This window comes from Callorhinchus milii, unplaced genomic scaffold, assembly GCF_018977255.1.
Source record: "Callorhinchus milii isolate IMCB2004 unplaced genomic scaffold, IMCB_Cmil_1.0 Scaffold6, whole genome shotgun sequence".
NCBI classification, from domain to species: Eukaryota; Metazoa; Chordata; class Chondrichthyes; order Chimaeriformes; family Callorhinchidae; genus Callorhinchus; species Callorhinchus milii.
In genome coordinates, this window is record NW_024704747.1 from 4,345,999 (window position 1) to 4,373,602 (window position 27,604).

The 27,604-nt window shown below is 38.8% G+C and overlaps 1 protein-coding gene across 2 annotated transcripts; it reads right to left on the minus strand.

Annotated features, from left to right (window-relative positions):
• On the minus strand, positions 1-27,604 carry epc2 (enhancer of polycomb homolog 2 (Drosophila)). 2 transcript variants are annotated; one of them, XM_042336156.1, is made up of 14 exons: positions 27,353-27,604; positions 15,343-15,502; positions 15,015-15,160; positions 13,147-13,353; positions 12,337-12,485; positions 12,052-12,187; positions 11,375-11,575; positions 10,549-10,638; positions 9,631-9,779; positions 8,947-9,293; positions 6,466-6,593; positions 4,905-5,061; positions 2,119-2,452; positions 1-1,437 (listed from the first exon to the last, which is right to left on the minus strand). In XM_042336156.1, exons 1-14 carry the CDS (start codon positions 27,503-27,505, stop codon positions 1,368-1,370), a joined length of 2,427 nt encoding a protein of 808 aa, XP_042192090.1. In that variant the 5' UTR covers positions 27,506-27,604; the 3' UTR covers positions 1-1,367. The 2 variants fall into 2 exon arrangements, with proteins under 2 accessions (XP_042192090.1, XP_042192091.1); XM_042336157.1 differs by lacking the exons at positions 4,905-5,061; positions 6,466-6,593.

Sequence of the window (27,604 nt, forward strand, 5' to 3'; positions counted from 1 at the left end):
TTGTTTGAAATTATATATATTTTTTTATAAAAAANTTCAATTACATACAACTGGCTCCAAGTTGGCAATACTGCCCTTAACATGCAAAATAAAAGCACAGACAAAGCAGATAGATACTCTGATATGTATGTTTTATTTCCCTGCATTTTTTTTTCCACTTAACAAGAACAAGTAACAAGGAAGTTGTCTGATGTAGTGCTGACACTAACATTCCAATACTAATACTGTTGAAAAGGTCTATGTAATAGTAGCTGTATAAACTGATAAAAACACTAGACTAAAGGAGATCAAACATAAAAGTCAGACAATCTTTCTAACCTGTTACTTGTCTTGCAACCACAGGATAAAGGAGCAACATGGAAGATGATTATCTTCAATTCTGTTTCACTACCCTCACCCTCCAAAACAATAGAAAATACTATTTTTTTTTGTCTCGACTTAAATGTCTGAAAGAATTGTCACTTAGTATTTACCAAACATCCATCTATTCAATTTTGTGAGAGGAAAAAAAAAGAACTGAGTGAAAACTTTACAATGTACAAAAATGACAAGGATTTACATGGCCTACCTAAATATCTTCAAATTTTTTTTTAAGCACAAAGTTGATTTGTACAAATTACAAAATGTAAACATGGCAAAATAAATAGTTAAAACAAGTGACAAAAGGATCCCAATTTCATGCTCATGATCCCATAGATTTGTGTCATTTTCATTCTGTTGTAATTTCAAGTGCAAAGCATGATGAATATCTAGTATTCAAGTAACAGAAATACATGATGATACAAATAAACTATTGTACAAGGTAGTGATCATCCCAACTTTACAAAATTTACATTTATATATTGACATTTTTTTTACATTATGAATACGACACCGTTATAGGTCCACATGTACAGGGGGAACCTCCCCGTTAAGCACGCTTCGATAAAAGCTCTGCCTCGCTTACAGCTGGTACTGTGGACCTGCAGTAATTGGAAGCGTGTCACACTTGGCTTCTGGCGCTGACTAGCCAGCTTCCCGCGCTAAAAAAAAATGGCTGACTTCTGGGTTGTCAGGTCACCCGTGACAGCACTTCCTGCACACGCGCGCAGGAAGAGCGGCCGTCACTTCCGGTGCAGGTGACGTCAGCGGCGTTGTTTATGCATAGGGTGCAACGCACAAGAAGTAGCTTCAGTGGGGACCTGACGACACGTAAGTTGATCATTTTTCCCTGGCCGTACGATGGTTGAGACGCTGTAACCAGCAGACCGCATTATCACGAGATTTCCCTGCAGCAACTTGAAATCTGTTGGGTGCCTTATTCTGTATTCTCTGGAATATACGATTTCCATCAAGGTATTTCCCCGATTAAGGTTCATTAGACAAAACTATGTCACTTCCATAGCGACTGTCTTCTCTGCAATGCCATTCAACAACCTCTCTGGTTCATTGCTCTCCCTGCAAGAAAAAAAAGAATAAGCAAATTGTATCACCTTTTCTTTGCTTTATTTCACTTTCTTCTACAAAACTGAGAGATTAGTTAATGGAAATGGGAAAAAAGGTTTACAATGGACATATTTTGTATCTTCTAGCAATAATGTTCCATCAAATGACGTTTGGCACTCCAAAAAAAAAGGATAAACACTTGATAGAAACTGAAACCTTTATTCGTAACCACAATTATACTCACTGCTATGCAAAGTTAAAAAAAATAGGTAGGATATAAATATGGCACCTTAAACGAAATCTCAAATAATCTCAGAAAAAAAATTGCCAAACACTTTTTCAAATCGACTCAGTTAGGGTGGTCAAAAGCACAGGTAGAGAGATAGATTTTCAGATGAGATTTTAAAACAAAACCAGGAAAATGTAGATCCTCAAGAGGTGAATCAGAGCGGAAGCCATTAAAACATTAAAACAATTGCCTACAGAGACGTAAAAGTTGAGTCCCATCAAATATTCACCATCATTGTATAGTTGCACCTATGTATTCCCCTCCCGTCACACAGATTCTCTTAACAATATATTGACAACAAGGATTGTAATCACATAATTACAAGCCACAGTACTTAAGAGATCTGTGTGCCAGGAAAAATTACCCAGTAAAACAGGTTCTGGAGAAACACTTATAGTACCTACCTAGCCAAGCTACTGATGGCACTACTAGGGTTCACCTTTGGCACCCTGTCAAGGTTGGTAGCAGCTGTGGCCAGCTTTAAGGCAGATGGCGAAGGTGCTGAAGTCCTTGCACTCAGATGCACATTGACAGGAGTAACCACATTCAGACTGTTCAAACGCACAGCAGTTCCTATGCAGGAATTGTTCACAGGAAAAGACTGGGGACTACTTGTGCGTAATGCAGGAAACACGTGGTTTGCTGTGGTGCGACTGACAGTTCTTATAATCTGTACAGTGGACAATCCTGGGCTGGAGGACGAAGTAGCATTGGCGGAATGGAGATTTCTATAGGTACCTGGGAAAAAATAAACATTTATATCGGTTAAATATGGGCTAAATTCCTCACATCAACAGTAATCTATTTTCACTCCCACTTGTCCCTCATCCTCCCCACTCTACAGTTGGTAGCCGTGCTTTCAGCCACTATAACCTGGGTCTGAAACTTTGGAACTCTCTCCCCCAGTCCCTCTGCCTTGCACCCCTCCTTTCCCATTTTCAGACCACTCCTGAAGACCTTCCTCCCCCCGGTTTGGCATCAGGCTCCGCCACTCCGAGATGCTACCCTGTGTTAAAGGCGCTATGTAAATGCAAGTTGTTGTAGAATTTTACCGCTGGCTCATTCATCGAACATTTTCCAAAATCTGAATCCGAATTTGAAACACAATACTTTTAATAAACAAAAGGGTTCAAATGTCAGCATTCAGGGCCTTAAGATTTTAAGGTTGTCCCAACTCTGCAATAAACTAAAGTGCTGCTTTAGGTTGTTTTGCCACTAGGGGGAGGTATATTATTAATACACGCAGACAGCCTCCTGTGGCAGAAATGTAGCATTATCGTGTCGTGCAAGTTCAAACCCATCTTGAACTAGAATTTTCTAAAGAGGTATTTTCGATCCTAAAATCACATTCAGATTTAAAAAAAATAAGCCTTATATTAATACAGTACATTTCGTATTTTACAATGTCGCCTGGAATCTGCCCAGCTGAAACACTCCACGGCTGTTTGTGGGACTCTGCTGTACGCAACTGGATGCTGCGTTTTCACACACAAAATACACAATCAATCCACTTTACAGTACATCCCGTGAAGCACTTTTGAGAAGTCTTGACGATGTAATAACACACTATATCAAAATGCAAGGATTATTATTAAAGAAACATTTCACTTAATTAAGTTATCAGCAAGTGTTACCCTGAGGTGGTGCTGAAAGAAAGATGGTTAACTAATCACCTCTGGTTGTTGGCTTCATATCTTGGTGCTAGATATGAAGACTTGGCAAAAATTCACAAGTCACCATTTAGTCAAAGTCCAATTATAAAGATCAAACAGAGCTTGAATTCAGACCCAGGTTTTCCAGTTACTAGAACGACAGCTCTATCATTGTATTGGCCACACTGAGCAGTTCATTAACAATCGCAGACCCTTTTTTTACTTGAGGTATTGAAATGACAGCTTCATCAATTCAACATCATTACTATTCATTCTTGCAGTGTTCAACCTTAAGACTCATCAGTCAGAAAGTCATTCGAATTGGACTCCGTTTCCCCACTGATTTTAAACCAAGTACAAGTTGGACATTTTAGGTATAACTCACGGTGAATAGTCCTAGAGGCATTTCAGTCTCATGGTACGCAGGCAAATTAATAAAAGGCTCACAAAAATAATTTGCTTTTCTTTTTATAGGATCATTTGGAAAATGCAACTCATTACCTAAGATGTTTATTTATACTCATTACTCCACTTTAGCTCTGCTTTAAGCGATCTGCCCCATATGAAGGTGCTATATACATGCAAGTTATTGTTGCTTTTCAGATTATCAAAGCTGTTGTGCTGTTCTCCGGAAGACCACAATGTTGACAAAAATTGTAATGAATCACTGTCCAGAGGGACAAAGCAAATAACACTTTTATTTACTTAAATGTTAAACTCAGCATTCAATGCAGGTCACACATCATTGCAGAGTACAAGAGTGAGGTAATGCCTCTGAACATCCCAATACCTGGTAGAAGTCAAATCTCCAAGAACAATTTTAAAATTGTATTTCATACCTGGGAAGCTTAAGAGTCAGGCTCACAAAAACAATGTCTGCAATCTTCCCAGGAGGATTTTTTTTATTAAAGGTAAAAATGATAGATACCATATCTTCACAATGGAACCAAAGTCAGTGCTACTTCAGGTTGCACAAAAAAAACTGAACCGATAACAAATGAAACTGAAATGATCAACATGGGAAATCAAATCCTTCCATAACAGTACAACATCTCCACTGATGTTTCCCAAGACACTGAAAGAAGATTTCATCTGTGCCCACAGCTATGCAAAAACTTCTTTTATCAAGCAGCACTTCTATAAAGGGTGAACTAAACCTAAATTACACCATTGGATGAGGCAGGACGTTATTTCCAACAGATAATTAGGCTTAGTTAGTTCAAGTGAAAACTCCATTTGCCTCAATCAGTATGAGGAAGACGTTTCTCCCAATGTCCTGGGCAACATTCCCCCAAATAAAATTTAACATTCACTTCATGGCTGTTTGTGCGACATTGCATTGTGCAATTGGCTGCTTCATTCACCTACAAAATACACAACGCCTTACAATAAATCATGTGAAACTACTTGAGACTTTTTCCTAATATGAAAGGCTCTATATCAAATGTAAGGATTATGATTATTAGAATTATTTAATCTCAGAATTTTGTACTCAGAAATGGTTTTATACAGTCAAGTCAATAACACTAAACCCTCACCTGCAGACTGGACAACACCATTCATAGTTGTGGTGTGACCTGAACCATCCTTAGAAACCTCCGCTTGACCTGGTCCAGGGCCACTAACAACAGCTGATGCTGCAAACAGGGCACTAGCTGAATCTAGCGGCTTTGAAGAATTGGATATGCTTGATCCCTGAAAAGAAAGAAATATTTGATGTCCCAACTCTTCCAACTCACCATTCTCCCTTTTCTATATGTGCTATTGGTTATGCACCACATTACAACAACTTGCACTTATATGGCACTCTCCAGGGTTGCGTCTCAGAGCGCTTAACAGTGGCGGAGCCTGACTGAGCCTGTGTATGTGTGTGGGGGGGGGGAAGAAGAGGTGGCCGTAAGCACGGTCGCAGAGGAAGACTTTCAGGCGGGACTTGAAAAAGGAGAGGGGGCAAGGCGGAGGGATTGAGGGAGAGTGTTCCAGAGTTTCAGGGCGTAGTGGCTGAAAGCGCGATCTCCGGTGGTGGAGTAGAGGGCGTGGGGACGAGCGGGAGGCCGGGGCCAGTCGAGCGGAGGCTCCCGGTAGTGGATTTGGGAATTAGAAGGTCGGAGAGGTAGCAGACAGTGAAGGTATTTGAACACAAGCGTGAGGATCCTGAAGTCGATCTGTTCGGTGATGGGGAAGTGCAGCCTGGCCAGAACTGGTGAGATGTGGGTACGGAGTTTGGTCTGGGTAAGTATGCGGGCGGCAGAGTTCTGGTCATAATCAAAGCTTACCATTCAGAATGACAGAGCTTCAAAGATATTTTTATATTTCAGACTAAAGAACAGCAAACACTATAAATTACATTTAAATCAAAACCCCCAGTTGTTTTTGGCTAGAAACTAACGTTTACAAAGCTCAATAAAAGATCTTGTACAACCTACATAAACTGCCTGTGGTATTGTTAAAGTTTTAAGTGCTTATAGGTTCAAAGCACACTACTCAAGGACTTTCTTCAGCGAGACCTGACTTGCAGTATTCAAAACCGAGTGATTGCTTTGCTGGAAGTTTATGTAATTTCCTATTCAAAGTGTAGAATGAAAAGTTTGCTTGTGTTACATCTACTATAATAATACTGGTATTTGATATAGCGCCTTATCATGTCTTCGAGATGTCTCAAAGCGCTTCACAGAATATACTGTAAACTGAATTGAATGTATATTTTGTGGGCGAAACGCGGCTGCCAATTGCTCACAGCAGTGTCCCAAACAGTCGTGGATTGAAGAGACCAATTTTTTTTGAAGGAATTATTACCCGCCGGAAAGCGATCCTCCAATTGACTAACAACCAGGTTCCTACTTCCTGCTAGGTAAACAGGTGTGTGGAGTAAGGAAACTTGCCCAACATTTCGCCCTGCCGGGAATCAAACCCAGTTCTCTTGCTTGCAAGGCGAGTGCTCCGACCACTGAGATGGAGGGCTCCACTGTGACACAAGAATGGGTGATCCTGAAGCAGAATGTCAACCCCACCTCCACCAATTCATCTCTGGATATTTTTAATGCTGTACATTTAGAGCAGGTTTTTGGGATAAGCAAAAGATAGTTAAACCCGCGTTACCTGTGAATTTCCAAGTGAGATGCTTGAGGAATGCTGGGACTGCTGCCGTTGCATCTGTGCCAACTGTTGTCTCTGCATCTGGACAAGCTGTTGTTGGTGGGTCTGGTATTGTTCTTCTGTTATCCCACCTGTCAGTATAAAGACAAGAACCTTTATGGGATGGTCCAATATTATCCATGGAACACCAAATAAAAAAATTAAAAAACGTAATCCATCCAAGAACACATACAGCTAACAATTTGCTTTAGTAAATTTTTCCCTAAGCTTTAACATTTTTGTAAAGTAACCCTGCTTTGATGAAACTCAGAAATTAACTTAAAACAAGATTTCTCTTTATACCAGTTTTTCCCTCGCCTTTGTATTTCTGGCACGATTTTTCAGAGATAAAAAAAACACACCAAGAAAACATGAACCAATCAATGTGTATGACACACAGAAAAAAGCAAAGCGGCACCATAGGAAAATAGGCATAAAATACTTCTCAGAATCTAACATTTATAACTTACTTTGATCTCTCGCTTGATTTTAGTTTTCGTTCTTCTGGTTTCTTAGTGCAAGCTTTTCTTTCCTCTTTCTATCACTTTATTAGTATGATCTTTTTACCTTTGCTGCTGCTTTGTACCATTTTGCGTTGCTTCCCTTTTTGTTTCCCAATGCACTTTTATCCTCCAGCAAGCACTCTTGCATCGCTGACTCAAGTTCCCAAAACAGTGATTACTTCAACTAGTCGCTGGGCTGATATTCTCAGAACCAGAACCCATTTTAAAGCCAGATATAAGAAACAATACAGCAGCACAAGACCCTGTAAGTCAACACAAAGTTGGCTATTTTTGTCCCTGCATTTGGCTTTGCCTGTCAGAAATGGGCTTCCCCATTAATCTTGGAACGCTGTAAGAGAGATCACACAGTGAAAGAATGCCAGGTGATTTATTCTGAAAGCTATCTGAGCAAGTTCCAGGCAACGCACAGAGAAATAACAGTCTATTAACAGGTAGGGGGCAAAGCACTTTCACTGGTATTGATTCAAAATCAATAACATTAGTGCTATCTATTCGTCAGAACTCTGTCCTTTGAAGCACGCTGACCAGCTGACAGCGCCAAACAAGTGGCACCATTGTGCAAAAGTTCTGATTAAGAGACACATCATTAACTTAGCTTCCCTTTTCTTCTTCAAATACTATTAGATCTGTTGTGTATTTCTGGGCATTTTTTATTTCGTTTTGAAAATGCAAGCATTTATATCAGTATCTAACAGTTCTGGCTGAGCAGCTACATTACTCTTTCAATACTGTTTACTAACTGTAAAAAGTATCTTTATTTGATAGACTGAAGATAAATTGTGCAAACCATTTCAAAATATCTCCCCATTCCCCCCCCAAAAAACTCCAACCAACCAAATAACTGTACGACAGACTAGAGAAAGAGGATTCAAACCAACAAAAAGACTTTTGACTGTATTAACAAGATTACCTACCATATTGACTTCCAAATACGATAGAATGGCCCAGTCATTATGCAACACAGAAACACTGGAACAGTCTTATACATCATATGTCCATCACAAGCACGGTTTATGATGGGAAATCCCATTACAAACACAGAATGAAAGCATCACTAGAGTTGGTAAGCAGCAAGCCATATAAAATCTCTTTTATCGCATTTTAGTGTTCGTTTTATGTGAGCTGCGCCTTCTCTTTCCTGTGTCACGTATCGTCTGCCCCAGGTTATTTTTTTTCACCCAAAGACAAAATATTTTTCTTGTTTTAAAAAAAAACTGTTAATGCAGCTATAAGGATAACAGAGTATTTAATGAGTTCCAAAGGAGCAAAACATTTAAGAAGTTCAAGGGACATCATAAACCTCAAGAACAAAGCTAGAGCAACATAAATCCAGCCGAGATGCGTCAACTCCTAGGAACAAACTTGACTTGTTATTCTGTACACATAAAAAAAAACGGACTTTTCACTATTTCCTGTTTCAGGGGGCGGGGAGGGGAGACAAGTGTAATTACAGAGTGAAGAACTGCAGGAACCCATGATCTAATTATGTAAATTGACAAGCGGTATTGGAATTTTACTCATTGGTTTAATGGAATATGGAACCAGAACTGGAAAGTGCATTTTTGTAGCACCTCATCATCACGCCAAAACATCTCAAAGTGCTTCACAAGTAATTTCACAACCAAACATTGCGACAATTATTTTTGTTGGCAAACTCGCCAACCATTTGCACCAATAAGATCCCACAAACTGCCATGAGGTGAATGCTAACTTACCAAAATTAAGACACTGTAGCTTTTATACACAGTAATGCAAACACAACACATTGTAAAATCCCAGTTCATTTTGATACAACCCTCCATAACCTTAGATTATGGCAAACAGAGAACAGGAGCAAGTCTGCACTTCGTTAAGTTATGTCATGCGTATTAAAGTTGAGTTTTAACTACTATTAAATTCAGTTCCAAGTTACATTACTCACCAGATATCCTATTCCTGCTGGTGATCATGGTACTTGATGCTAAAATAGAAGACATAGGGATTCTCCCTTTATTCACATTCTGTCCTAATTTTTTGGAAGTACAGTGATCATCGTCACTGTCCTGAAACGGGGGCAACCGTGGCTGAAAGTGCCGTAACCGGCACGCTTTGATATTGCTTAGTATTTCACCAAGTGACAGTCTATTGGTAAAGTCTTTATTGGAAGATGTGGTCCGTGAGTTGTCAGAAGAGAATGCAGCTGGGGAGGCTGGAGGAGATGACAGGATTTCCGGATCAACTTGATGTAGAATATGATCATAAGCTGTGAATGCACGATCTAACAAAACCCTGAAGAAGAAAGAGAAGGCTCAGTTTATTTATAATTCTTTAAAAATTCTCCGAACACAAGTGTCTAAAAAGTTAATATTTTGATGTTATTGAATAATTAATATTGCCCAGACAACCTTAATTCCACAAATTGAAACCATCGTATGAAAGAAAAATTTGTAAAGAGTAAAACTTTCCCAGTATATTCAGAAGCTTCAACCTTTATAGCCTAATACTCTTGTCAAGAAACTTTGTGCCAGGAATAATAATTCCTCATTAATGAGACCAGCAGATTTCATTACAAAAATAATTGTAGAGGTTTCCAAACTGAACTTGATAGCTTGGAAAATTAACGTACCTTCCTCCACGGCCCACGCGTCTCCTTGCAAATCCAATGCACCTTCTTGGAACGGTGAGCGTGGTTAAGCAGTACCTGTACCTGGCCTCACTTAACCCTGCTGGCTCAGGAATCCGCCACGGACATGTACTTGTTTGGTCCATGTGAGGCTGCAACAGAATAAACAATAACAATCTATATATTTTACATTCCCGAGTGGTTTAGAACATAAAGACTTGCAACACACGATTCATCAAACCATTTTGTTGAAGCAATTAGAATGAAATTAAGATATCTTCCCAGTTTGGTTTTCCACATTCTCTCATTTCAAACAGGAATTGGGTGCCGATTTGGGGAGAAGAGGGGAAAACAATGAAACGCGCGTTTTTAGAAACTTTCATAAACATGTTACCACTTTGACTAAGTGAATTTCCGTACTTCATTGTATGTTAACAATACAGCTCAGTTCTTTGACTAGTCAGCAGATGGAAAGCTTCGGGATAATGAGAACAATACAACACAGATATACTGAAACAGCCCTTGATACCAATATTCCTCAGAGAAATGAAAGATCTTTCAAATTAGGACTGCTGTCATCAATGAAAGGTTTTATATAAGACTTTGTTCTAAACTGCATTTTTGATCTTGCATTGATGACAGCTGCTCAGCATTTTAAATCAGCCCTCCTCTTGCTGTTTTCCCCCCAATGAACAGCCAGAATGTTTTGAATAAATTCTACAAAAGCAACATCTAAAACAAAACATGCTTAGTATCCACGCTAAAGCAGATATGTGAAGTCGTAAAAAGGAAGTTACAAGATAAACAATTCAAGCTAAATAATAGAAATTTTAAAAAGTGCTTTCTACAAATACTCTTTGCAAAGCGCTGCTGATGTGACAATAAGTTATACAGTAAATGTATGTGTGCGTGAGTACTTACAGCATAGTATTGACATCCCACTTTCCTCCTGAAAGCAAAAGGCCCGTCAGGGTCGCTGTCTTCCTCAGGCTCTGATACAGGAGAGGGGACCTAACGCAAAGCAAAATTGTTTAGTGAATATCAGATTCAATTAAAATTTGCTGCCCTAGTTTCCTGTAACAAAACTGTCAATCATTTCCCATCTAGAGAGGTCACAACAATTTTTTCTCCATTTGTCAAGTAATCTGACCTTCCATTATTGCAAGTTCTCGCTCAGTTTCTGTAAAGCGCTTAGAGAAGTTCTCTCAATGTGAAAAACACTATACAAGTGTAAACTACCAACAATGAATAACAAAACCATTTTTTAAAAGAATATAATTATCACAGATGCTGGAAAAATTCCCTCACTGTGACTTTCCTGTTCAAATCATGCCCATCATTCACTTTTTTTTGGTAGCTATTCATTTGGACTGTCGGGTCTTTGGAGACTTCAGTGTCTAAATGCTAAATGAGCAATTCAGGACATTTTCAGCTCAAATACTGGTGCCAAAACATACATTATAGAAATAAAGATATTAATGATTGACCTGACACAGCTGGTCCATACAATTTCATGTATGAGCTGTAATCATAACAGCATAAATACAGAGAAAAAGCACAAGTAAATTGAAACCAAGTCCACTCATTTGTCTACTAAACATTTACTTTTCCTTAAAAGAGAACCACAAACTAAAGTAATCTTGCCATCAACAGTTCAATTATAAATTCTGGCTTTCTTCCCAAAGTGTTATTTGTTCTTCAACTATCCAGTTTCCTTGACTAATGAAAAGGCAAGAACCCAAAATACCTGGGTGTAGGACTCTTCATCAGAACTGAGAAAGTCGTACTGCTTAATATCCTTCTTCACAGGGGGTTGTGGTTCTGTACTGGGCTGGTGGTGTAAAACAATACACTCGGGAGTTTTATGCTTCTTCTTCACGTATTTCTTCTTTGGTCGAACAGCATCAGGAACTTCTTCTTTGAACGACACCGAATGTGGCTGTTGATGCTTCAAGGTAAACAAAGGATATCAAAAATAATTCATTCAGGTCTGGGGCTGCATTCCAATTTTCAAGCAGCTCTTAATAAAACACTGAGTTAAGGTCCTCGCCAACAATTCCCCAAAATTAAATTGGTTTGGGGGAAATTGTTACATGCAAATTGGCTGCTGTGTTCAATGTTTGGGGCTCATGTTCAGCTGTTTGGGGACCAAGTAAAGATTGATTCAGGATAAACCAGCATTCTAGAGGGTCAAATGAGGTCTGTGATGGCAGCAAGGCTGAAAGATGAACTTTGAAAGTAAACCAAACAAAAACCAAAATTTTATTTTAAAAATATAACAATACTCAAACTTTAGACTGCTCCAGTATTTCCAGTACGTGAATCTCATCTGAAGGTGCTCAGGGATATTATCTTACGTGAAGGCTGCTGTATGAACTGTTATCAATGTGTAAGCGGAATTTTGAAAACGCCAATTTCTGTTACCTTAACCGTTTTGCTTTCTTGAGCTTTGTAATGGTTGCCATTGTGAAGAGACACTGGAGTGCTGTTGGCCACCTTTTCTTGTTTCGGAGTCTTCAGCTCAGTCATAATTTCTCCACCAAAGTCACCAGTGTGGTACCTATTTGTGAAACAGTAATTTTTTTTTTTAAAACCAGCTTTTACAGATATTACCAGTGCACCATTCTAGCATTTGAAATATCAAGTCACCACTCAAATTAGTTGATAAGATATTGTAATCATTCAGAACAAGAAAAGCTAAAAACATACCTCTTCTCAACCACTTCCAACGTTAGATGAAGCAGCTCCCTTTTGGTCTTTTCCCTCCTTTTAATCATTTCCAGAATGGTGACTGCCCGGCTAAACTCTCGTCGGAGTTTCAACATTTTCTCATATGAAGCCTCGTCGTTTTTACGATTCTGTTTAAAAACAAAAAAATAGGTGTTTTTTTTTACAAAAGCACGACAAACTCTAAAATGCCTGGCTGACCAAAATAACATGCGTATTGAGACAATGATCCACTCACACTACCATAAAAAACTATCTATAATTGAATGCTCTAGTTATTTCTTTTTTCCCCCTCTTTGAAGACAAGGTGCAGTACCATTCCACGAATGCCAGCAGTATCTTTGATACGGTATTCAAGGGACACTCTTCATGTACTGCAATGTTAATTATTAGCCTATTCAATCATGAGGAACTGTACAATGAGCTGGATGCTCATGAACGAAACAGCAGTGATGGATTATCTATCATCGAGGAACCCTACATTTTTAAAAAATATGAATTAAGATTTTTGGCTATGTTAAAATAATAGTTGGGGGAAAAAAAACGTTCAGTGTTCTCCCTCCTCCAAACAAACAGCCTGCAACACTCACACAGGACTAACGGTCAATTTGAGTAAAGAATCAAAAAAAGTACACAACATCTGTGAAACTATATTCAAGGAGAAAGAAAAAGCAGTCTAAGCATGTTAAGCAGAGAAGAGGAAATTGTCAAATGAGAATGGCAGCCAGAAAGAAAAAAAATACACACAATAAAACAGAAATAGATTTGAAAAACAAGCACAGGCTCCCTCACCTTTCTTGTCTGCATCTTCTCAGTTCGCCTTCGAAAAGCAACATATGGGTCATTGTTTGTGGAACCATCTCTTTTTTCCTGTTTGACCAATGGAATAAGGGAGGGTCCCCTGCAGTTTTTTCGTTTCCTCACCCAGTAATCAAACACAGCCTTGATCAAGTAGTCATCTTCCTTCAGCAACAATTTGGCCTCTTGAATAGACACCAGCTGAACAACAAAATTATAAAATGCACATATAAATGTTTTGATTCAGGCTATTTATTTGTTTGTCAATGTAAAAGGAATCAGCATTGGAAGTTTTCCCCCTGTTTAGCATCCTGTGTCAACAGGTCAAGTATAGCATGGGCTAGACTTCAGGATAAAGTACATTTTGCTATGGGCAGTGTTTAGATTGTGAACACTAGGAACTGGCTTGAGACTAGCTAAATTCTTCTCGCACTGCAGCCACTCAAGAGAAGCAATTTATATAGCCCGACAAAACAAAATTCTACTATATTGCCATCCAGTTCCTAGAATTATCAGTTTACACTAAATCCTCACTCCTGGACCGGACAAGACATTTTCTCATGTGCTGTATTTTACAGTTAGGTATTTTCATTAAAAAAAATCCCTTTCAGTCACTGACGGTAAGAAAGAACAATATCTAATATCTAGGCAGCTGAGAACAGCAGCACAAAACATGTGAAGGTACAGCCTTCTCTGTTCATCCCTTCAGCCAAAACCTGAAATGAGGCGACAAGACATCAAGGGCCACAAAAGGAAGGGGGAGAGGAGTGCAATAGACTATGGAAGTAATGAGAATTTTAAGGCCCAGACACACGATCATCAATTTCGTGACCAGCATTAACCCGATTTCACAGGTGGGAAACCCGATTTCACAGGTGGGAAACCCGATTTCACAGGTGGGAAACCCGATTTCACAGGTGGGAAACCCGATTTCACAGGTGGGAAACCCGATTTCACAGGTGGGAAACTAGAAGCATGTAATCTTTAATCCTTGTAATCAAGAATTAATTTTCTTGGCATTCGATCCCGCAAGCAGAGGTCATGTATACCTATAATCATTATTTATCCGATTGCTTAACGCTGCTTCCAAACTATTTAGTGATCATTTTATGAAATAATGTTTGAAAATAATTGGATGTCACTGTTTATGGTCAAATCCCAGTCACTTGTTTTGCAAAATGATTTTGTGTGCACGTACACACAAAGTGAAAGTGCAAGCATTCAAAACCTTTACATGAGTGGTCAAACGTCCACAGATGTCTGAAATAAGCTGCAGTACTTCTATTGTGATAACAATGTACACAGACAGGAACAAAGCCATCAAGATCTTTAAGTAGCTTTACAATTAATTTAAGCAAGAGCTGGCTAATTATCCCATGAAGAGAGAGGATTTTCTGTTGACCTGCTGACAACTTGCGAGAAATTAGAAACATTTTAAAGTTCCAGGTATAGCTTTGCAGCAAGGCATTTAAGTATACAGACTAAAAATAACAACAGCTCAATGGAGACGAAGACAACATCAATTGAGCCAAATCAGCCAAGTCACTCTTAAGATCTCTTGAAAATGCAATAATTTTTGCATTTGATATAGCGCTCATCTCTTGACATCTCAAAGTGTGTAACAGAATATATGGTAAAGTGAAGTGACTGTCTTTTTAGTGGGCGAAACAAGGCAGCCAATTGCACACAACATTCTCCCACAAACAGTTGTGCATTGAGTGCCCAAATTGTTAATTTTTTTTAAGGGATCATTAATTCTCCAAAATATTCATCCATCAGAATGATGTATGGCACAAAAGATCCCGAATAAATCTTTGTTCAAGGCACTGTTGGTTTAACATGCTACAGAAACAACACGGTACCTGATTTCCGCTAGCCTTCTCCAGCCGGTCAATCATCTCTTCAAACTGTAAAGGTTTGACCTCCATTTTTCTATTCAGTCGATTGAATAATATCTCATCTTCAGAGTCCATGTCATAGTCTGGCTGTTCACTATCCAAATTAAACGCTGTTGAAACAGAATTAAGATTTTTTTGTCTTGTATAGAATACATTTAACTATTTCTGAATACAGGACAAAATTATTTTGCTCACATTGGAAATGAATCCTAAGAAATCCCAACAAAAGCAAAAAGGGCACGATTTAAATCTCAAACTCAGTCACAGAATAACAAGGTGGTGATTAGCTTACGTTGAATGTGAATGAGTTGCTTGGGAACCTTAAACTCTCCTCTGTATAGACGATCATAGTAAGAGACATTGCTTTCTGCCTCAGGCACTGGAATAACCATATTCTCCCTCTTCTCTCTGAAGACCTGCTGTGCTGAAATGGCCCTCTGAAGATGATGTTCCTAGAAGCAGTGAATAAAGCACCTGATTAGAACAACACTAAAGTGAAACATTTTCTGGGTTTCCTCCTAATGTTTCTTTCTCTTGGTAAACTGAACAAATGAGTTGTGATATTGAACCACACACACTAGAAAGGTACTTCTGATAATTCTAGTAAGCCTGCTGGAAAGCACACGTTTGGAGTTGGGTTAAAGACAGGCTTTGCGATCATGTCCTCTTTAGTTGAACAACCTTTGATATAAAACAGCTTACCATGTGTGAAAAACGGCCACTAGATTTGGAACTTCAGAATGAGACTTGTCAATATCCAGAGGAGGGGAGGAAAGGAAGTTGTTATGTAGGGTAATAACTCATTTCCTGTGTTCAACTTAGCCAGCAATATGACAAACTGCAATAGGCATGGCTCTCCCTACCACCTACCTGTTTATCCAGCCAAAAGCAATGCAAAGCATATGAAAACATGGTGTAAGCACAGAAAATGATTTCTGTGTTAACACAATGTAATAAGCATTCTGAGACACTACTAGCATGAAGGGCACCACATAAGTGCAAGTTGTTATTGTTTACATTGTTGAATGGCAGCAGAATTGCAGCTATCACTTAACGTTTGAGGAACAAGACGGCACCAGGCCTCCTTTTGCTGATTACACATTGTTTTCATATAAAAATATTCCCTAAAATGAAATACACGTTAACAATTTAACAAAAAATATGGTTTGTAATTATAAGTAATAACACAGAACGGATGGATCCTCTTTATAATGCAGTCTGTGTGTGCCCAAATAGTGAAAAAAAGAATGAAACAGAAAGTTTCTCGAAACAGGAAGGGTGGACTTCAATTCTTTCAAAGCTGATTTAAGTTTTGGCATACAGACAACAGAGATGGCAACCACCTCTATTACTAGAAACACTAGGTTATACTATCTGCGAGTCACACTGCACTGACTGCAATTAGCTAAACAAAGCAAGATAAAAGCTTAGATTTCCACAAAGGTGGGTGATGATACCATTATGATATACTTAATTCAATTAGGGACTTAAGAATTATTCTTAAGGGGATCGGCTTAATACAGGTGCTACATTTTCCATGTATACTTTAAAGAAAAACAGTTTTTTTAAAAAAACAATTTCAGCTGTGGTTGTCTTCTTAAACAAAAAATATTATTACACAAAAGTACATAAAAAAAGGCCCTTTGCCACTTCTTTCATAGACTTTGCAAAACCTCTCCCATCATGGACTGCACCTCAGATAAAGTCACAGAACAGTTCTACCAAAATATATATATATCTTTGCATTTGATATAGCGTCTTATGTCTTCAAGACATCTCGTAGCGCTTCACAGAATATTCTGTAAAGTGAATTGACTACTTTGTGGGTGAAATGCTTCTCTGATCCTCCGCAAATGTAACTAATCAAATCTCCAGACTATTTGCCCATCACAACATCTCCACTTTTCAACATGTGTATTTCCCTCCATGGAGCCCCTCTCTATGGTCACCTCCTCCCACCATATCACAGCAACATGTGCCCCTTAAGAATATTAATGCGTCTCAGTCTATATTTTACCTTATACCCTCCAGCAGTGCTCACAGTTAATATATTTAGAGGACAACCCTGTTATAATGTGCTTCGCTATAACCCAACTTTGTTTATTACACAATTGGGCTTGTGGACCCCAATTTTCTTCCCAAAATATCAAAAACATGCCAACAGCATCCCTGCATCATTGTCAACTTCCAGATTCAGAGACTATGCTTGGTTGAGACGTTAAAGCAAGGCCCCGTCTCTCCTGGTGTCCAACCAACAATCTTTCAAATTCAATTGGTCGGGACATGCGGCTGACGTGAAAGGCACTATACAAATGTAATTTGTTGTTTTTGTCACTCACTCCATGGCTGTTTGTGAAACATTGCTGTGTGCAACATGTTTGGCCCACAATATACACTCAATCCACTTTACACTATCCTGCGAAGTGCTTTGATACGTCTCAACGACATGATAAAAGTACAAGGATTATTATTACCTGCCGAAGTCACTTTCTGCATACTGCATCTGTGCAGGAATTTGTCACTAACTACTTCCTGTTCATTTAATTTACAGGTTCTCAATAAATATACATTATATATTCATTACTCAAGTATTTATTTTAGCTATTGAAAATATTAAGCTTAGCCTCATTGGTTCCCTCTCTCAAATCCTTGAGGATTCTAGTATGCATTAACAACAGTTTGCATTCACATAGCACCCTTCAGGCAGGAAAGTGTCTCAAAGAGCCTTAACCTATTTCTCTACCAATTCTTTATGTCAATTGGGCTATTTACAGCAATATTTTCTTTCCAAGTGAAAAATGTAATAATGTTGCTGTAGTTCACTAGAATTTTATGCATTTCATCCTTTTTTTAGTCAATCTGATCAATATATCTTCAACCCTGACCAATGTAATTCAATCGCTTGCTAGTTTACCCACTCCTTTTTGTTCCAGATAAAGGACATGCCTCCCCACCGCCCCCAACAAAAAGTCCTGAAATGCAAACCTTGAATGAAACTCAAGTAGAAAATCCAGGTACCGAGCCCTAAATCATTGATCTCTACTCTCCAATTCTGCTAGTCACCAGTGTTTGTTTTAAAGACATATACAATTAAAAGGGAACCTGTTGAACTAAACGTACTGCTAAACATTAACAACAACAAGATTACATTTGTATAGCGCCTTTCAAGTCGGGAGGATGTCCCAAGGTGCTGGACAGTGTACAACATTTCAGACTCGAGCTGAGGTCGGGGGGGGAAGGGAGGGGAGGGGAAGTGGCCAATGGCATGGTCAAAGAGGAGGGTTTTGAGGCGGGACTTGAAGGAAAACATGAATATACATTTACCATCACAGGCTTTAAATGGTGAAATGTTAAAAGTGGTGGAAGAGCAGAGACACCTAGAGGTTAATAATCTTTGAACAAAATCTTTAAAGGCGGGAAAGAAAGTTGATAAACCTGTAACCACGCTAATGAAATCCTAGGTTTCATAAATAAGGGCATATAATCAACCAAAGCTGAATCTGTATAAATCATTAGTTAAGACACAATTGGGAGTTTTGTGCGCCATTTTCAGCACCTCACAACAGGAAGGATGACAAGGCCATTAAGAATGCAGAGGAAATTCACGAGAATTAAACCAGAGATGGAAGTTTCCATTTATAAGGAAAGATTATGTAAACTGGGAGAAATTATTTCAGTATTATGTCAGTAAGTCAGTAACTAGAAGGCAAAAATTTAATGTAATTACTGTAGAAACTTATTTTACAGCCCAGCTGTTAGGACATGAATACCCTACCTGAAACCATGGTTGAGGCAGAATTCATATTGGCTTTTAGGAGGGAATTAGATAAATATCTGAAAAGGAGAAACATAAAAGGTATGGGGGAAAAGGCAAGAGAATGGAAATAGATAGCTGTCAGAAAGCCAGCACTGGTACTTGTCAAAAATCACTCATCAGAACATAAATTCTAAATCAAGTCATGGAATAAACCACCAAAGATAAGCAAAGCAAACTGTGCTGGTGAAAGAGAATTTCAATAATGGTAATGATCTATTAAATACAGAGAATGACAAGGTTACACACACAAACAAGTTTAAAGCTCAATTTCTTATGTTCTGCATCACAAGTAGAATACAAGCGATACTGCACTAACTATTGCAGGTGCTTAGTAAATCGGTAGTGAATCAAGAAATGCAATGCTTTGCGTAACAATATTACCAATGTATTAAGATTTAAGATTAGAGTATGTATGCAGTACTTTTGAAGCCAAAAGCCCAAAGAAAAAAATTGGAAATACAGTATTAAGACTGTAGATGTGACTGCACTGAATACATTTTATGCCATTATAATTGGCATATTTGGATTTACAATCTATGCAGCTTTCGGGTCTGCCAGTAAATCCAGCATATAAAAAATATAAACAAACACTTGTTCTAGGTACAACAACCAAGAGTAATAAATAAAAACAATGTCATCCACTACTACTGCTTCTATTTGTCACGTGCTATTTTATCATGATGTGATGCCAAAAGTCTAAGTGAACTCTTCAACTCAATCTTTACAATGCCTGAAGGTATTAGAACTGACAGTGGTGATTCAAGCAGTGATCATGGTTTGAAGCTGAACAGTAAAAAGAGCCAATGGCTGGAAATGGTCACGTTAAGAGTCCAATGAGACTACTCACAATGGGGCCTGACCTTAATCAAGTTTGAAGACACAACATTCAGCCAATCAAAATTCCATTTTCATATTTTGCATACGATCAAATTAAAAGATACACACAATTGGCTCAAAAAATACAAGGCAATTTATTATTTCCTTACACACGAGGAAAAACTATCTAAACAGGACAGAGTTGTACATATGCATGCCACCTTCACATGGATTTTTAAAACTGTCACTCTTTCTCTGGAGGAATGCATCCTGCTTACTTAATTTCAGAGAGCATTACACATAGGTTGGCCAGAGGCAAACCTCCAAGGGTGTGCTGGGAGTACTACTGAATTTAACCATTTAAAACTTCATCGCTTGGAAGTGAGAATACTGTCTAGTGAGCTTCCACTGCTTGTCCAGCCAGAACCACTCTACCCATTAGGGCCTGGGTAACAATCACAAATTGGATTTATACAGCACCTTTCACGACATCCCAGGAACAGGATTAACAAGAGCAGAGATGGAGAGATAAAATAGTCAGTAGGAGCAGGAATTCTTCCAAGGTCTGCTAATGAGAAGCAGTGGTGCATAGAACATTTTATCAAAGATGAAACAGACCTTAGATCTGAGGAAAAAAAGTGGGATTGCTAAAATACCAATCCACACTCCTTCCTGGTTGAACAACATATTTCATGGTTCAACCAGTCACAACTTGTATGGATTATATATAGCAATAGATTCATTGTTAATGAGTTAAGATTATAAATACACCAGTTGACAGACTTTTGTGGAATAAGACAAACTGATTTTATACTATTGAAGCATACTCATTCCAGCTGGGTTGCAAACTAATACTTTGTTTCAGTCATGAATGGATTCAATGAATTGTTACAGGCCCAATGCATGCTTTCCAGTATATATTTTTTACAACCTTTAGGTAATGAACACAAAAGTATATTCATCAGGGCTTTAAAAACATTGCTACTTGATTTATAATTGAAGTCAACTGGCAAACCACAACTGCCATAGTTTTATGTGCATAATGATCAGGACCTTGGAATATTTTCCTCCTTCCTGATCATATGCTTGTGTTCCATCTCACTAGGCTTTATTAAAAGGTTTATGTGTTTGGTCTTTATTAACATTTTTCACCCTTCCTAGTTTCCTGCAGACACTGACTCTTATTGGGATATATTTTGTTGCACAGTCCACTAGTACTTTGTCCAGGTGGGCATTCCTCACATGTAAAAATCTGTTTAAAAAATTGGTTACTCAATCCACGACTGTTTGTGGGACATTGCTTTGCGCAATTGGCTGCTGCGTTTTGCCCACAAAATCGTCTATCAATTTTACGATATATACTTTGAAGCTCTTTGAGATGTCTCAATGACATGATAAGGCACTACATCAAATGCAAGGATTATTAATATCTGAACTAGATTTGACCTGTTTTAGATCATGCTTCTCCTTCATAAAAAGTTGTCACTTTTTGCAACTACTACACAGAAGTTCGGATAGGAAGAAATTATTTAGACCAAATTGTATTGCAGGAAAGTCCAGTAGAGCTCAACTTTTATTGCAATTAACATGACAACTGTGTGGGACTCACAGGAAGGCTGCCGTTTTGTCATTATGACTGAGTTATAAAGCAATGCTGAAGAATGATAGTACTGTATTATGGGAGATTTAAGAAAAACACAATAGTGAATCCTGCAACAACTTAACTTTAAACTTTTTTGCACCATTTTTACATCCTTACATTACTGTGCAAATGCATACACTCAATTTTACAGTACTTTACATTAAAACAAACCATATATGGGTTTTCTTAACATAGATATTTTGTACAATAATAATATTCCTTCCATTTGGAATTGCGCCTTTCATGTTGGTAGGATAATAATCCTTGCATTTAATATAGCACCTTAGATTGATTCTATATTTTGTGGATGTTTGAAAACAGTGTACACAATATGAATTTTATGAATTGTATATGATATGAATTGTGTATATGTGGACAATTGTATCGCAGCCCAACTGGGCATAGCAATATAATACTTGCATTTGATACAGCACCTTATCAAGTCTTTGAGACGTCTCAAAGCACTTCACAGAATATACTGTAAAGTGAATTGACTGAATGTTTTCTGGGTGAAACTCCCACAAAAAATATCCCACAAATATCCATGAAACGAATGATCAATTTTATTGGGGGGGGGGGGGGGTGGGGGCTGTTGGCTGGGACACTGGCAAAACTTGCTTCTCAAATAGCACCATGAGATCTTTAACAATCACCTGAAAAGACAGACGGCATCTCAGTTTAACATCTCATCCAAAGGGCGGCACCTTCAGCAATGCAACACATGCCCACGCACTGTGCTGCTTAGCTACATCCTCAGCCTTAGACTATGTGAGTTCCAAGTTCTGAAGTGGGGCTTGAAAACCACAATCTTCCAGCTCAAGAGTGCTACCACTGAGCCAGGCTAACACATAGACATGACTCACTGTGCACTATAATCCTTGCATTTGATATAGCGCCTTATCACATCTTCAAGATGTCTCAAAGCAGTTCACAGAATACACCGATATCAATTGAATGCATATTTTGTGGGCGAAATGCAGCAGCTAATGGCACATAGCACTACCAAGGAAACTGAATCTGGCATATAAATAGCCAACAGTTCAAAAGCTACAATTTGTTTAAGACACTCCACTGCAGAATGACAACCCTGGAAAGATAGCAGTAGTGCCACACCATTGTTAATTTTAAACAGTACACATACTGCAACATAAAACAAAGCTGCAGACCTATCAATAGATTCAGATCAAGTCACAAATCATAAAATGAGAAACTCAAAATGTCTGAACTTAGAGCTCTAAACTTAATTCCATGATATAATTTCTCTGTATCAAATCCTCCTTCCACATTATCCATCCTTAGATTTACAGGTGATTTTCGGGTTTGTGTATTTGTTGCAGCAATGCCAGTCAGTTTAGATGCCAAATGCACACCCTCCAAGTCTTTGACACATGGTAGAGGTCATAATGTCATTAATTCATGTTTATTTAACAATGTTTTAACTGTCACTTGAAATGCAAGCAGCATATCTGGCCAATGGCAAAATCAGTCATTATCACTATAAACATGAATAATTTTAGGATCTGAAAAAAGTGATTACTTCCCAACAAGTTAGACTTCTCTGATTGATCCCCAACCCGCTGACCTGTCTCCTGATCAAAATTCGCAAGATATCAAGTAACACTGTACTTCAATGACCTTCTACGGAATTTACTCCACAAAACTATTATCATAAAATGTTCTGCCCCATTTCCCTTTCTTAAATTTTTGAACCTTAAATCACAGTGAAGAATACGGCTGAAGTTTCATCAATCCCTCCAGGAACTTGAATAATTCAGTTAGATCACCACAGAGTTTCCTCTTTTCAAAGAAGTAGGTCAACCTACTCAATCTTTCCTCATAACTGTCAACTTTTTGATTGCATGCATCTATATCCTCCCAAAGACAATGTTTTTTNCTGTTTTGGTGACCTAGATGCATGCATAATGTCATTATGTATCTCTAATCCGATCAGCACCTTATATAGGAATATAAACGCTGTGATTAGTACACTCACATTTGAACTCAATAATCAAGTAAGTTCCTTTTTAAATCTCAGTCAAGCACTGCAACAATTGTTTCATAAGTATATCCAGAAATGACCATCTGATTTTCTTCCTTAACTGCTTATGTGTGGTTGTTCTATATAAAACAAATTACCTACTTTGGTTTCTTGCCAAAATAGTGTGAAATAATCATAACTATTACTCTACACTTATCCTTGCAAAATAATAACGTAACAACCACTGGCTTGGCTGCTCAAAAGACCCACATCCCTCTGAATGTAGCTGCAATGTTTATCGTCATTTCCATGATTTAGCATAATCTACAAACATGATGTCTTTCATTACAATAGCTTTGTGCAAATCATTTATCTGTACATGAAAAATAACAAAAATTCCATTCAAATTCCTAGGGTGTTCCATTCAAAATTTCTTTCTACTGTGAAAAATTCCCATTTACCAAACTTCCTATTTTTAAGCAAACTATCTTGCTTGTATAATAATACTCTTTGCATTTGATTTTGCGCCTTATCACGTCTTTGAGTATATTCTCAAAGAATATACTGTAAAGTGAATTGACTATATTTTGTGGGCAAAATGCATAATTATGTCTATTCAATTATTTCTTAATCACTGAGATAGAAGCTTATCAACAGCATCCAAGTGAAAATCTTTAAGAATATGTTATTAATGTTATTCCACTTTCCCACCATATTAGTAATATCTTTCAAAACTACTGCAATATTCATTAAACATTTAATTCCAAAATTCACAAAGGTCCTTCAATATTATTTGTACAGGTGTTTATCCGTGATACACAAAAAACTAAAGATTTCCTCTACAGCTATAGGTCAAACTTCTGTAAACTACATAAACTACTGCGAAGGAATGTAAATACAGGAAGTTCCTTAAAATCCACAACTGATTGTCCAGAATAACAATTACAATAAGACAGCATTATGCCAAAGTTGTAAAAGGGAGGCAGGCTGAATATAAAAACCAAATCCATTGGTAGTCAAGGGAGGCTGCTGTTAGTTCTAAACCAATACAGGGAGAGCTGGTGCAGTTACACACTTGCAGCTTGGGATCACGTAGGCAGCATGAAAAGAATATAGGATGACAAGAGAAAATATCTTTATTCCCCATAAGTTATGGTAGCAAAACATTTTGTTTTTATAAATTATCAAACTTACAATGGGACCATTACAAAACAATGGTATATATTCAGTTAAAATTTGCATCTGAATGGGTGACAAAGGAAGTGACCTGCAGAACTATATTTAAGAAAAATAATAAACTTCCATGGCAATGATTGGGGAGTAATTACTGTTTTGTTTCCAAAACACTATTGAGTGCACTGCTCATTACTCAGTAGAATGCATAAATTGAGTCTCACCACAGCAAACCAAGCATGTAATAATTACGACAGCAATCAAAAGGATTTTTAAAAAGTTCCTACATGAACTAGGATACCAGAGGAAGTAAAATTGGTTAGGAAAAGAATCAGCCAGGGATTTTACACCTGATACGTTTTGCAAGGTTAATCATCTTAGTGAACCAACACTAACCACACCAATAAATACTTACAACCCATTTTGTTGCAAAAAAAATTATCGATGACTCAATTATTGGCTGCCATAGAACACACCTTGTTTTTTTTACTGCAACACATTTTGTCCCAAATCTCAAAAAAAAATGTTGAAGTATATAGTACTCAAACATCCTTGCAAATGACCTTACATTTGATATAATTCAGAAAAAAAACGTTTCACTTGTGCAGTGACCCATACAAGAACTCACAATTTATCTACATTCTCTTTATGCTGTGTTTAACAACATACAAAAATACTCAAAATATGGTTCAGATTTTGAGTAGCAAATAACAGCCCACAAAATATACAATTAACTTTACAGTATATTCTGTGAAGCGCCTTGAGACATCTCGAAGACGTGATAAGGCACTATATCAAATGCAAGGATTATTATTAATATTACCATTATTAGGATTGCATTGTGGTTTTGGTTTAAAAATATAACCGTAGATACCCATCACTCAAGAAAATAAAATAAATTGATTTGCAGTAAGGGAATTACCAAACTTACATTTTCACTGCAAGCATGCAGAGCAACTCTGCAAAGTAGTTTATCTTTCAAAAAACGATTCTAGTCAACAATATAATTTGCAAACGGCTTACAGCATATGCATTGATGAAAATGCTACGACTTTAGGGAACATAGGGGTCCAGGTGAGAACAGCAGGGGCATTGTGTGACAGGCAGATATAAATACAGTCAATTACAGTATATGCTGTGAAGCGTTTTAAGATGCCTCGAAGACGTCTTATATTGCACCCTCTGTAGCGTCTCAGAGCGTTTAACGTAATTTTGTTGTCAGTGACGGAGCCTGATAACATAAGACGCTAAGTATAATAATCCTTGCATTTGATACAGCACCTTATCATGTCTTCGAGACGTCTCAAAGCATTGCAGATTATACTGTAAAGTGAATTGAGTAATTCAATATAAGGTGCTACACAAAATGCAAGGATTATATATTATACATATAGATATTAAAAAAAACGACTAGTTGGGCACAAAGGCTCGTCTCCAGGTTGAATTACTCTATTCACATCCTATGCAATGGCTAAAGGTTACGACTTGTGCATAACCAACGTGCATCCACGAAGCGCTTCATCCGTAAAGAAGCGCGGCCAAGAGCTCTGGCCGACTGGACAAGTGCGCTGACAGCCGCCCCACAGGCAACCAGCCCACCGGCCCCGCCCCTCCGCCTCGTCAGCCCGGCGAACCGCCCAATGAGGAGCGGCGCTCGCCCCAGCCGCGCGTGACGGACGGGAGATCGAGCCAATAGCAGCGAGGGGGAGGCGGGTGGATGAGTGCCGAACTTCCGCCCTCGAGTTGGGAGAGGGGGGCGGCGGCAGCAAACGAAACGAGCAAAGGAGCGACCGACACTTAATTGGAAATGAGAAGTCCGGGGGGTGGGGGGTTAGAGACACACAGAGACACAGAGAAGACAACGCTACGATTATTTTTATACAAACCCCGCTCAGACCGGGGGGGGGGGGGGGGGGGAGAGAGAGAGGGAGAATAAATACATTTTCAAATAAACATAAATCATCTTTTACAAAACTTTTTTTAAAAATTTTATAAAAATAAAGACAAAAGTGACATCTCCCCCCGGGGGGGGGGGTGGGGGGAGAGAGAAGATCAGAACAAATTACAACCGCCTACCGACGTATATATAATGTGTGTGTGTGTGTGTTGGGGGGATGGGGGGGAATCACGCATTTTAATCAGTGCTTCAATACCCCTGTTTGAATTTATTTCATCATTCATCATTATTATTATTAATATTTGGAGCTTATTTTTGTTTTTCTTTTCCCCCTTTTTAATATTTTAACCCCAGCGTTCTCTCGAGACGTAATTCGACACTGAGGCGGAGGGCGGCGGCTGCAATGTGTTATCATTATTATTAATAATAATAATTAGTAGTAGTAGTAGCGGTATTACTACGATGACAAGAGGTGGTCAGTTGTGAATATGTTTGTTCCACCTTTCACTAACCCCCACCCCGGTCCCTTCCAATAAAATTTCAAATTCAAATCTCCCGCCAGAAAAAAAACGGCAAACGCGCGAGCGAGGGGAGGGGGGGAGGAGTGGCGCGGCGAGAGGGCCCCGTCAAAATGGCGGCGAGGAGAGGAGAGCAAAAGGGGAGGGGGGGGTGAGAGAGGTGCACCTGCGCAGTCCGGGCTCTCGCGCTCGCTCCGCTTCTTCGTGCGCGGGGCGGGTGGTGGGGCCTAAGCGGGAGGCTCGCTCGCTCGCTCTTACCATAACCATTAAAATCCTCCCAATCAATCAATAATAATAATAATAATAATAAAAACACCGGCGTTCAGAAAAAAAAACACACCCCATCGAACGAACGATCGAACGAACACAACACCCGGGCGCGCGCGCGAAAAAAACACACCACACACACACACACGCGCGCACACACACACACACACACACGGTTCGAAACGACAACTCACCGACTCCTCTTCCTTCTCCATGCCGGTCGGCATCTGCGGCACGGCCCTGTTGATGGACACGCAGTCCTGCAGGTCGGGCAGGTCCTCCGAGCGGTAGACGGGCAGCGGCTTGGAGGCGTCGAGCGCCCGAGCGCGGAACGACAGTTTACTCATGGCGCGCGGGCCGAGTTATTGTTCTTCTCCTCTTCCTCGCGCTCGCGCTCGAGCTCCTTCCCCTCTCTCTCTCTCTCTCTCTCTCTGCCCCCTCCCCTC